Genomic DNA, 13,246 nt, shown 5'->3' with positions numbered 1-13,246 from the left:
TCTAGGGGCGAAGCCGCCCCTAAGGGTGGACGGAGTCGTGAGGGGAGGGGACCGGTACCGGATGGCACACCGCGCCGACCCCCCGGTACCGGTGGAGAGGGGAGGAGTTTGGGCACCACTGTGCTGGTTCTCTTGCCTATAAAATCGACCGTTGGAGTAATTAAAAATAAATAAATAAATAAGGGGCCCACTCATCAACGGTTATCCTCACCTCTTTCTTTTCTTTCTCTTCTTCTTTTCTTCTTCATTTTTCTTCTTCTCTTCTTTCTTTCTGTTCGTCCCCTCTGCCTTCCTTTTCTTCTTTTTTTTTGTTTTTCAATCTTAAACAACCAAAGATCATCAACATGAATAGTGGAAAGAAAGTTAAAGACCCAAAATACTCGAACCTACCCAGAAAACGTAGAAACCCACCACCTCCAAACAATCGCGATGTTATGCCACCACCTCCTCCTCCACAAAATAACACATTCGAAAATATGTATCGGCCACAAACCGTTGATGATTTCATTAGTGGAATGGACCCACTGTTTTTCACAACCACCCTGGCAAATGTCCAACCAATAAATATCGGGTTTTCTTCTTTCGCAAATGAAAGTCAACCCGCGTTTTCGCAATTCGCGGGTGGTTCATTATCCCAATATCATCAACAGGTTCAAGAAGATGAAGGAGAAGAAGAAGAAGAGGTCGAGGAGGAAGAAGAGGAAGCAATACCCGAGACCCAAGTCTCGGTTAAAGCGGCCAAAGGTAAAAGAGAGTGTCGTGGATGGGGGAAGGATGAAGAAAAGTGTTTGGCAAAAGCTTGGTTAAACGTTTCCGAGGATCCATACACCGGAAACGCCCAAACGGCCAATTCGTTTTGGGGAAAGGTGAAGTTTCAGTTGGATTCACACTTGAAACGTGATTCGGGACGTAGCCCGGAAATGTGTAGGTCGAAATGGAAGGATTTGAAGCTTAAGGTGACGGGTTTTTGTGGTATCTACAATGTGAAGAAAAGTAAGATGTTGAGTAGTCAAAGTGACGAGGATGTGTTAAAGGCGTCCATGGCATTGTATATGCGGAAATACAATAACAAGTCCGGGTTTCCGCATATGGAGGCGTGGCAAGTTTTGAGGGATGCGCCGAAGTGGTCGGAGGTTCTTACTGTGGAGGGGATTTGTAAGGAGTCGGGTAGCAAAAGGGAAAGAACGGAAGGGTCGGTCCATGTACGTTCATCGGGGGAGGCATCGGTCCATATTGACTTGAATGCGGACCAGTTGGAGCAAGAAAAGGAAGGTGGGAACGACATAGATGATGCACCAGTACATCATGCTAGAACCGTGCCACCCCGTCGTAAGGCTAAGGGTAAGCAGCCGTCTACATCCGCCTCCACCACATCTGAAGAATTCTTAAAGATGGTCGCTGAGTTGAAATGCGACAATGAAGATAAAAAGCGAATATGGCGATGATAGATAGCTATATGGCGGCGGAGGAGGCTAGGAAGAAACGGGAGGAGGAGATGACACGGATGGTCCAGAGGCAGCAGTGACAAAGCGATATGGACTTCGTTCTCAGGCCACACGATCACCTCAGCGAGCCGATGTTGAAGATGGTTTTGGCGCAGAAACGCGAGATGTGTCAGATGCACGGATGGTCGATGCCTTAGTTGTATGTTTATGTTGAATAAATTGTATGTTTTAATTGTTTTGTGTGTTGAATAAAATTATGTGTTGTTTTTGTGTTTTAATGTATTTTTAATTTATTAAATAAAATGTTTTAGTTTTAAAAATAAATAGAAATGTAAATAGAAATGGGTGGGGAGGGGTGGCGAAGTGCTCCTAGCAAAAGGGGAGGGGAGGAAAAGAAAAATCGGAGAGGGGAGGGGAAAAGTGGGGAAGCCCTCCCCCCACCCTAAGGGACGGGGGTTTGGAGGCAGCTCCCTCGTGAGCGGGGTCGAAGGGTCAGCTTGAATTTTTTTTTTATTTTCATTTCTAAAAATTGAATATTGGAATTTGAGGGATTATTTTTGCCAACTTTGAAAAGTTATGAATTTATAGGCAGTTATGGGCCTGAAACTCGTCATTGTGTCTTCTACAAATTCTTCAAGAAATCGCTAGTTCACACATTCTCCCAAACACACACATACAAAACGTTAGTATCCAATTGAATAATATGGGGTGAATTACCGAACTAATTTAGCTTGTAAGTGTTTACATGACTTCGGACGTTTCATTATATCTTGATTTTGTTCGTTATTTTACTGTGTATCCCCAAAAACTATTACTACATGGTATCATTTAAAAATTATGAGAGGTGATTATGTAATTTGATTGTAAAAAAACTATAAGCAAGAAGTATGTTTATCTAGCTTTTAGACTGTAAATTTTATTCAGAACTAAAACTTTTAAGTTTATATAGTTGTATTTTGACTTTTTATTAGCTTACATTAAATGAAATTTACTTCCAATTACATGTATTATCTTTGTAGTTAACCTTTAGGGGGAGAAGAGTGGTCATTGTCATCCCGGCGGCATGCCTAGCCCACTGAACAAACATTAGCGCCAACAAAACAGCATCCCGACGGCATGGAGGTTAACGGGCTTTAAGCCCTGCGAGGGATGAAGATTTCGAACGTTGGAGAGGAGCGTGGGGGAGCGGATTGAGGTGGGGTCCAGCTACTTTTTGACCGTTGAACATGAATTAAAAAAAATTCCCCTACCTATTTATTTATAAATACACTTCTTTTTTAACCAAAAAAATCATCAAACAAAAAAGTTTTTGGTGATATTGAAGCTAACTTTAGTTACTTTCAAGAGGGGTACGACGCACAGGGTAAAAAAAAGTTGCACCGCTCTTCAAAAGTGCACATCGGCGATCAAGCAACTGTCTGCGGGTGAACCTTCAGACGCGTATGACGAGTATTTATGTATGGCTGCCAGAACGGGACGCAAGAGCATGGAGTACTTTTGTGTTGCGGTCGTCAATTTATATCAAAAGGAGTTCTTACGTAGGCCGACATCTCATGATGTTGCTCTCATCACACAAGCTCATGAAGAAAGACACCACATTCCAGGAATGCTTGGTAGTCTTGATTGTACACACATTGAATAGATGATGTGCCCTAGACACTTAAAAGGGCAATACACGAGGGGTAATCACAAGGTACCTACTATTATGATTGAATGTGTTGCTTCATTTGACTTGTGGATTTGGTATTCGTTTTTCGGTCCTGCTGGATCGAACAACTATGTCAATGTTTTGCAGCAGTCGCCGTTGTTTCAAAACGAGCGTAATGGATCCGCGCCAGACAGTTCATTTAGCGTAAATGGACATGATTACAAGCACGGTTACTACCTTACCAATGGAATCTATCCTAGGTGCCAAGAGTTTATAACCCGGAAGCAAACTGGGAGTTACAGGACGAGAACGTGCATCATCGGCTCCGATATGATCTCACGGCGCATGTATCGGCTTTAGACTTATCATACCTTGACGATCCAGCGATGCAGCCACCATCAGTTGCGAGTTTGATTTAGTTGTCTTCATTATCATGTAGAATTTTAGTTTCGGTTTATGTTGTTATGTACTTTTTAATTCATGTTTATGTAATGTTTAGTTTAATTTTAATGAAATATTTAAGTTTTTATTAAAAAAGAAGAAGTTTGATTAAATTAAATGAAAAAGAAAAAAAAAATTTTGGAGGGTTGAAAAGGTCATGAATGACATTAAAAATGGTTGGGAGGGTTGAAAAGGAAAATTGAGTTGGAAGTATTTGATTTGTGGGATTTGGGAGGGATGAAATTTTGGGAGGCATGACTCTTCTACCCCTTAGATTTGTTTAGTTTTAGATAAACTTGTTTATTCAAAATGAAGTGTGCAGTCATTAAATAGAAAAAATATTAAAATAATATTAAAACTTACGGAATAATGATCATCAAGGTACATTACACAAAAATTTATGAGAGTATCTTTATTACATTATATATTTTGACATTTTTTTTAATGTCTTAAAATTAAGAACTTGAAATGTTCAAAATATCTCACTTACATAATACATTATTTATCTTTAATTCCGTAAAATACTTTCATTATCATTGTTTATATAATATCACCTAAAACTCCTATAATACGTTCATCTCCTAAAATACTTGTAATACCATCATCTTATCGGCACCATCATCATAGTTACTACCCACCTTTCAAATCTCACTACCGTCACAATCAACCCCACATTGCTGATTGCTCGGTATAAGAATTTTACACTTTCATATATTTTGATTTAAATTTTTTTTTTTGTTAAACTTACTAATGTATATTTTTCATGCTAACCATATATGTGTACAAGACTATAAGTTAACTAAAGATGTGAATTCATAAGTTTTTTTACACGCAAACTATACAATTCGGTTCAACTTTGTATGCAAAAAGATAAACAAGGACGAAAGAAGAACCCGCAATTTTGATTAAGGGTTGATTCTAAACAGTTCATACTTCATAGACTTCATGTCAAAATGGATAAATAATGATAACTATTAAATAACAATAATAATAATTTTAAATGATTTATTAATAATAAAATTGAAAATAAAACGAGTATTGGGTGGTGGGAACAAATATTCCTGTGGCAGATTTTTGTTTTTCAATGGGGGCAAAGTTGACTACAAGTCAAAAGTTAGGCTCTTATATTGGCTTCGTGGAAGCCGGATGTATCAGCTTGATAGATTGTTGGACCTCTACATTTTGATTCTACATTTCTACTAGGCCTTTAGTCCTTTACCATGGTTTTTTTGTTTTTTTTTTCTTTCGAACGGCTGGGTCTCTTTTCTACTTTTCTTAATTACTACATACTGTTTTTGTTGATTCATTTTTATTTCCTTTTTTATATTTTATGTTATTTTTTTGAGTTTTTGCTAAATGCAACATTTAGAGTTGTAGTTAGCTTTCATTAAATAATTATACACTTATCATAAAATTTAAGGGTAGACTTTTAATATGAAATGTATAGATTTTTTATTCATGTTAAATGCGACCCTAAGGGTTACGTTTAGCATTTTCTTAATTTTGTATATTAACAATATTAAATTTAACTGTCAGACATTTATATTTAGAGCTCGCATGCCATTTTTTGAATCTACTTTTTAGTTAAGAGAGTAAGTACCCGCACGTTGCGGCGGTGAGATGGTGGGGGTGATAGGTCATAGAGTGTAATAGCCAAATACCTTAACCGTACGGGTTCTGCCCTCCGATTTAAAAATCCGTCGAAAGTATATCGAATGACATCTCTAATGAAATAGCATGAAATTTTAAGAACACCCATATAATTTTTATAATTTATCGATGTACGGTTTTTGAAATAAAAGATTTTGAATGAATTGGAGTAATAAATGATTTATAGAGTAGAGAAAAAAATTATTGGTTGAGATTTAAGGAAAGAGAAAAGGTATTATAGTTATTTTAGGTAAATATAGAATAGATATGGGGACATTTTGATAAAATAAATGTTGAAACTTAAAATTAAACAGGAGAAATTTGTTTTATAATATAGTATAGATATAAACAACAAGGGATATATTTGCAAAAGTTCACTGGTTTGGAATTTGGATAAAGGATGCGACTATTATTTTATATATCCTAAAACCGTGAATTGTTTTGCGTGCCCATTTTTTTTTTTAACTTCTATTGTTTCACACTTTTACACTAAACTTTTATATCTTTTATTTCTAACACAAACTTAGTTTATTTAGAATTTTAGGTTTTTTAATTTTTCTTACATAACTTTAACCTTTTAACTTTTTAATCATATAACTTTTATTTCTTTTACTTTTGGCACGAATGTTTTGTTTTACACTTTTGTTTTTGTAAGTTTTGCCACGAAAATTTTAATCTCTTTATTTTTTTCACATACACTTTTAACCTTTTACTTTTTGTCACATAACTTTAATTTCTTTTACTTTTAGCACGAAAGTTTTGTTTTATTTTGTTTTTAAACTTTCGTTTTCCTAACTTTTGCCACAAAACTTTCATTCTTTTTACTTTTTATCACAACAACTTTTAAATTTTTAGTTTTTGTCACATAAGTTTTATTTCTTTTACTTTTGGCACGAGATTTTTGTTATATTTACTTTTTAAACTTTCATTTTTCTAACTTTTACCACGAAAGTTTCATTCTCTTTACTTTTAATCACATAAATTTACTAAAGTTTTCGCCCTTTTACTTTCCGCACAAAAGTTTTGTTTTGTTTACTTTTTATACTTTTATTTTTCCAACTTTTACAACGAAAGTTTCATTCTCTTACTTTTTATCAAAGTTTTATTTTCTTTACCTTTTTTACCATATAACTTTGAGTTTTCGCCACATAACTTTCAATTTTGTAACTTTTTCCGTGAAAGTTTCATTTTCTTTACTTTTCACCACATACTTTGGATTTTTTGCTTTTGTCAACAAATTTTCATATTCTTAACATTTTATCACATAACTTTAAATTTTTCAACTTCAGCCACCAAAGTTTCATTTTCTTTACTTTTTATCACATAACTTTTTACTTTTTAACTTTTGTCATGAAAGTTTCATTTTATATAATTTTTTCCACATGGATATTACAAAATGTCTCCCAGGGCAATGCCCGAAAATAAAAACTAGTTAGTTCTACTTTAGTAATGTCAATATGTCATAGCAGTCAAATTTTATATTGTTTTAGTTTATTATATTTTTAATGGTTTGTGGTTTATGAGTCTTTATCTAGTTAATCTTTCTTTCAAGAACAACCTTCGTATAGTACTCTGACATCGTGCTATTTCTTAATTTCTTTCTCTTTTACCAACTCATAACTTGATAATAAAATTCATTTTCAAATTTTATTGATCAAAATGAAATGAAATTAATGTTTTTTATTGATAATATATTATTTTTTTTAACAACCGAATGCTATTCTATTTCATACACCACCTCAAATATAATTCGTCGTCTCAGGATTGAAATTACGATCTTTCACCAAAAACAAAATCTGTTAGTTCATCTAAACCAATCAGGTTAGAGTCATTGACATGATTTTTGGATGATTTTAATTTTATTAAATTAAACAATGTATTGAAACAAGCCAATTTTTTTGGTTTTTACTACCACACACCTAAGATGCAAAAACCATTGAGGTTATACTTCTACTCAAGATTACAATTAATAAAATGTATTGTAACAGAATTAACCTCATGTAGGTCTTATTGTCTTGTAAATAATGATCAATCTGATGAGGCTGTATCAGCATCATTTTAAAAATTAGAAGAAGTCTTTTACAAAACTATTGTAAAAAATGAGTAATATTTTTGTGACCACGAATAAATATATTTCAATACACCACGGAAAACTTATGTTAAATTTATATTTGTATCTTTAAGACCACATGTACAATATATTTGTTTAAAAGACACGACAAGCTCATTATTATATTGAAACTTCCATGAGTTTGCAGATGAAGTGATGACTTTCACGCAAGCCACTAGATTCTTATTTGAAGATACGTAAATTGTTGGGTAAAATTATTGACCTTTTTGTATGAATATACTTGTTAATCATTATCTTTCAATAAGATATAATTATCACTAAGTATTATCTGCCATATAAATTATAATGTCAAACACAAACCATTTGATCAAATGAGATTTAAGTTTATTTTTCACAAGACATAATAAAATATTCGATATAAAATCTTACGAAACTTATATAAATATAATATTTATATAATTAGATTACACTGGATATGTATATATAAAAGAAACCAACTAGGTTGGATCAATGTTTGGAACTTTTACTTTTAGAGACAGAAGTCATGAGTTCGATCCTCATGCCCAACAAAGTTGTATGCATATCAATCTTCCCATACATTGTTAAAGACGGTATTGAGACTCAAATCTCGTAGAAGATGACATTGGGAGTTACCTTTTGATATATAAAAGAGATATATAGTAATAAACTTTTACCAAAAATATTTAATTTTTATATAACTAAAAGAGGAGGTTGGGGGTACACTTAACACCCCTATTCCCCTCTTTGAGCCTAATCCTTCATCCTTATTAATCCTCTATTTTTTTAAAATTTTTTATTTAATTTAATAAAATGGCCGACCTATTAATAATTAAAAACTTTTTTTTTTCTTAAAGTCTTCCAAAAATTATTTATTACTATATACAACCTAGACTAAAGTCTCACATCTTCTCAACCTAAAAAAAACCTACGATCGACTACCAAAAAGGTTTTTTTTTATTTATATACTTTGTTCATATTTAATTATTATTATTATTTACAATTTAATTCTTATGTTATTGTTATTATTATCCCTTTTAATTTAGTTTATTTTCCATTTTAGGTTCGTTATTTCTTCTTATTCAACAAGAAAAGATAAGACCACGTTAGTTCATTTTGAAGATCTTAAGCCAGCACAAATTAACCATCATCTACGACTCCGTGTTGTGCATGTATGAACTGTTTCGGAGAACAAACCGAAGAAAATCAAAACGTCCGAGATGGTCTTTGTTGATGAATTGGTATGTATTTTTCAAATTATATATTTTGTTGCAAATTTTGTATTTAATTAAATTTGGAAAAAAAATAGGTAAGCTGGAATCAATATTTTTGTGGAGTTAATTTTTATATGTTTATTCTTTAGCTTTCTTATTGATTAAATTGTGATATTGGTCATATTGATGGTTGCTCGAATCATATTAGCTTTGATTAATATATTTTGAGACTACACGTTCATTGGACGGGCTTGAGCACTAGTAATAATATATATTATGATATAAATCGATTAATAAAAATTCATCACAAATATCTCTTAAAACATATTCCAAATTCATAAAAAATTTCGAATTTTAAAAGATTTTGTCTAGTTTTCACTAAAAAATGATTATAATTCTTAGGAGGCGTTTGGTTACAGAAAATGTTTTTTAAATTTTTCATTTTTAATTTTTCTAGAAAATAAAAAAGGGTTTTTATTTTTTAAAAAACAAATAAAAATTTGAAAACACGTTCTAATTAGTAAACAAGAAAACATTTTAGAGATGTGAGGGGAGAGGAGGGGAATGGAAAATGAAAATGGAAAACAAAAAAAAAATGTTTTCAAATTTTCCATAGAATAGTAAAAAATATTGTTTTCTGTTTTCTTGGAAAATATTCTTAGAAAACTATGATTATAACGCGTTTTATGTTTTCTATGTTTTCATGAAAAACAAAAATTAAAAATAGGGGGTGTTTTCTGTAACCAAACGCACCCTTAATTTTCTTTTTTATATTTTTTGAGATATAAATTTTCTTATTTATATTCATATTTTACTTTCCAATACAAATTAACTAGATTATTGTCCCGTGTAATACGCGGGTAAATAAATTTTTATACTTATATATATCTAAAATACTATTTTCTTAATTAACAGTTAACAAATTAAAATATTCAATTTCACTTTATTAACATTTGTTTTTTTGACCTTGATAATTTCACAACACTTGTTGTGTTGCTCATTAAGTCTTACTGATTAAATAAATTTTTCAATGCTAAAAGTTATTATTTATCCGTGTCATCACAAATATCTCGTTGTCATTCAAATTTTCATGTCATATCATAAAAAATATCAATCATGACACGTTCTTTAGATGGTGCCAAGGCATACAACCTTCTAAACCGAGTTGCGAGCTTGCCACCATCAAGCCAATGATTATTCCAAAATCTTGTCTTATTTTCACTCCCAACTGTTCTTTAATAATATCTTAAGGAGGCTAGCAATTGAGTATGTCTCAAAGAATGAGGAACATATATTTGCCTATATATTATTACCATTTGTTTTACATAGTAACACAGACTCAGAACCACGAATCACATTGATGATTTTAAACCTAATGTAATTCAGATTTTGAACCACATGTCATATTCATTTGTATATATCAATTGCCTTCTAGTAGATCCATTACATTTCATTTTTTTCTGAGTTCGACCCCCCCTTCTCCTCCCTTACCCCTTCCACCAAAAAAATGAAGTTGTGATCTTTATTAATCGATCGAAATAGAGAAAAATAATATATCCTAAATACTTTGAATTGCGGAGTTAGAATCCATCATAAACAACGCATTAGTATTGAGATTAGATTTTATTCTACAATAACTTTACAAAATTTATGAAATATAACCATGGATGGAGTCCCCACTCCAATTTGGTGAATCTTGTCTTATTTTCACTCCCAACTGTTCTTTAATAACATCTTAAAAGGGCTAGCAATTGAGTGTGCCTCAAAGAATGAGGTTCCATATATTATTAACATTTGTTTATACAGGAACACAGACTCAGAACCATGAATCACATCGATGATTTTAAACCTAACATAATTCAGATTTTGAACCACATGTCATATCCATTTGTACAATATCAATGCTAAATTAAGAATATCCAGACCACGAAAACCTAAACCACCCACCTTTTTACTTGACAATTACCTTCCTCCCTTACCCCTTCCACCAAAAAAAATGAAGTTGTGATCTTTATCATTCGAAATAGAGGAAAAATAATATATCCTAAATACTTTGAATTACCAAGTTAGAATCTATCATAGACAACGCATTAGTATTGAGTTTAGATTTTATTCTGTAATAACTTTGCAAAATTTATGAAATATAACCATGGATGGAGTCCCCACTCTAATTTGGTGAATATTGTCTTATTTTCACTCCCAACTGTTCTTTTATAACATCTTAAGGGGGCTAGCAATCGAGTGTGTCTCCGAGAATGAGGAACATATATCTGCCTACATATTATTACTATTTGTTTTACACGAGAACGCAAACTCAGAACCATGAATCACATTGATGATTTTAAACCTAACGTAATTCAGATTTTGAACCACATGTCATATCCATTTGTACATATTAATGCTAAATTAAGAGTATCTAAACCACCAAAACCTAAACCACCCACTTTTTTTACCTGACAATCGTCTTCCAATAGATTTATTACATTTCATTTTTCGAGTTCGACCCCCCCTCCTCCCTTACCCCTTCTACAAAAAAAAAATTGAAGTTGTGATATTTATCAATCAAGATAGAGAAAAATAATATATCCTAAGTACTTTGAATTGCTGAGTTAGAATTCATCATAACCAACGCATTAGTATTGAGTTTAGATTTTATTATATAATAACTTTGCAAAATTTATGAAGTATAACCATGGATGGAGTCCCCACTCCAATTTTGGTACAATGTAAACTTTTTTAAGGGTATTTTTATAATTTGTTCCTACAAAGTATTAATAAATAAAGAATACATACAATTATTGACTTTGTTGTCATAGGTCTCTTATTTGAAAGTACATCACTTGGTTGGAAACATTATTTTTGAGATAAACCCCTCTATTGGTAGAGTAAAAATTTTAAGTTGTTTTTATTTCTAATAGAATAGGAAAAAAAAAAGGGTTGGAAAAGGGGTTTTTTTTTGTTTCGGTAAATGTACACTACATTGATAATATAATTGTATGTAAAAACGTTATATTTTTTTCAAACTCTTTTATAATAGTAATCACAATAGTTATGCATATTTAGAAGCTAAATTATATATCATTAGTTTCGATAATTTATTTTATGTTGTTTAATAGAGCGCAACTTTTCCGTCACCACATGCTCCAAAAATTACAGATCAATGTTAAAGGTTGACGTTCCCAAATTTGTCACTCACCTAAGCTAAACTCGACATTCTTAACACTGTCGTTGATAATTTCTAAACCCGACATAATATATATATATTGTAGATATAGATTTTTACGACATTATTAATATTCAATTTTATTTTATTATTGTTTAAAATATAGCTTATTATTTTTATTAATAAAGAATTGATCTAATGGTTATAAAAAGTATAAGTATTAATATTGTCATTTAATAAAGATGAAATAATTAAATTTGATCTAATGGTTCTAAATCAAAGATGGAATTCATCCAAGGGTTCTTGTTTGTTTATGAATGAATTTAGCACCTTGTTATATATATATATTGATAGATTATAAAAAGATAAACTTTAGATAAATTGGAACATAAAAAAGAAAAAAAAAATAAGTGAAGGTGGTGTGATTACACTCAATTTTAATATATCATTATTTCGTTTTGTACGTCTTTTTCATAAATTAAATTTTTAAGAACAATTCACCATAATAATACAATATTATAATTTTATTAAAAAAAAAATAAATGTGTAGTTGTTATGTTGTTAAGCTTAAATATAAAAACCATCATAATAGTTAATTGAAAAAATCACTTCAGCCAATGTATTTTGTCTGTCTATTCTAGGCACGTATGCTTTGGGGAACAAATTATTTTTCTGAAATTAATATTAATATAGATTTAAACCATTGGCCCTCCTTTCGTCTACTAGTCTCAAACTCTCAATCCAACGATGGTCCCCTATTAGTGTGATTCGTATTTAGTCCTGAAGTCCAGTGATGGTCAATGACTCACTGATCAGGTATGATGTCCATTTTATTTAATTCCCAAACTTTATATGTCATTTCAAAAACAATTCTTAAGTGGTGGTGGTGGTATCAGTTGGTTAAAGATGCGTTATTAATGTAAAAGTAATTGATTTAATGGAATATAATAATTATTTTAAGTATCGAGGGATATACGTTGTAAAAAGTTTCAATAAGGGTAATATAGATATTTTAGGGGTATTTTAGTCTACTTAAATATATAATGTGTAGAAGATCTAAAAAATGGAGGGACGATATAGTCTTTTTAAGTTCTTAGTTACTTAAAATGAAAGGTCTAGTTTGCATTATAAAGTATTATCCTCTTTATCTTTATTCCTATATAATAGAGAAGTCCCTTTTTCTAAATCTCAAATTACAACTTTGAACTACCTAAATTACCCCTCTTCTTTATTCACTAATTTAAACATCTCTACCTAATATACCTATAATACTCTTAAATCTCAACAACTCATTTTTCTCTTCCTCCTCAAATCGCGACCATTCATTTTTGTCTCCCTCCTCCATAAACCATTTTATTCATCTAATAATTCATTCAAAATCTTTTATCTCAAAAACCTTATATCGATAAATTATAAAAATTATACGGGTGTTCTTAAAATTCCATGCTCTTTCATTAAAGATGTCATTCGATATACTTTCTACGAATATTTAAATCCGAGGGCGGAGTCCGTACGGCTAAGGCATTTGGCTATCACACTCTACGATTTATCACCTCTTATGACCTATCACCTCCACCATGCTACCGCCGCAACGCG

General features: G+C 31.5%; 1 protein-coding gene across 1 annotated transcript; it reads left to right on the top strand.

The window, feature by feature from the left end:
* Nucleotides 1–344: 344 nt before the first annotated feature.
* Nucleotides 345–1,445, top strand: LOC122584740. The gene has a single exon (XM_043756793.1). The coding sequence runs from the start codon at nucleotides 345–347 to the stop codon at nucleotides 1,443–1,445; it is 1,101 nt and encodes a 366-aa protein (XP_043612728.1).
* The last annotated feature ends 11,801 nt before the right edge of the window (nucleotides 1,446–13,246 follow it).

This window comes from Erigeron canadensis, chromosome 1 (assembly GCF_010389155.1).
Source record: "Erigeron canadensis isolate Cc75 chromosome 1, C_canadensis_v1, whole genome shotgun sequence".
Lineage (NCBI taxonomy): Eukaryota > Viridiplantae > Streptophyta > Magnoliopsida > Asterales > Asteraceae > Erigeron > Erigeron canadensis.
Note: the sequence above shows the minus strand (reverse complement) of the source record. Positions and strands in the feature narration are given on the sequence as shown.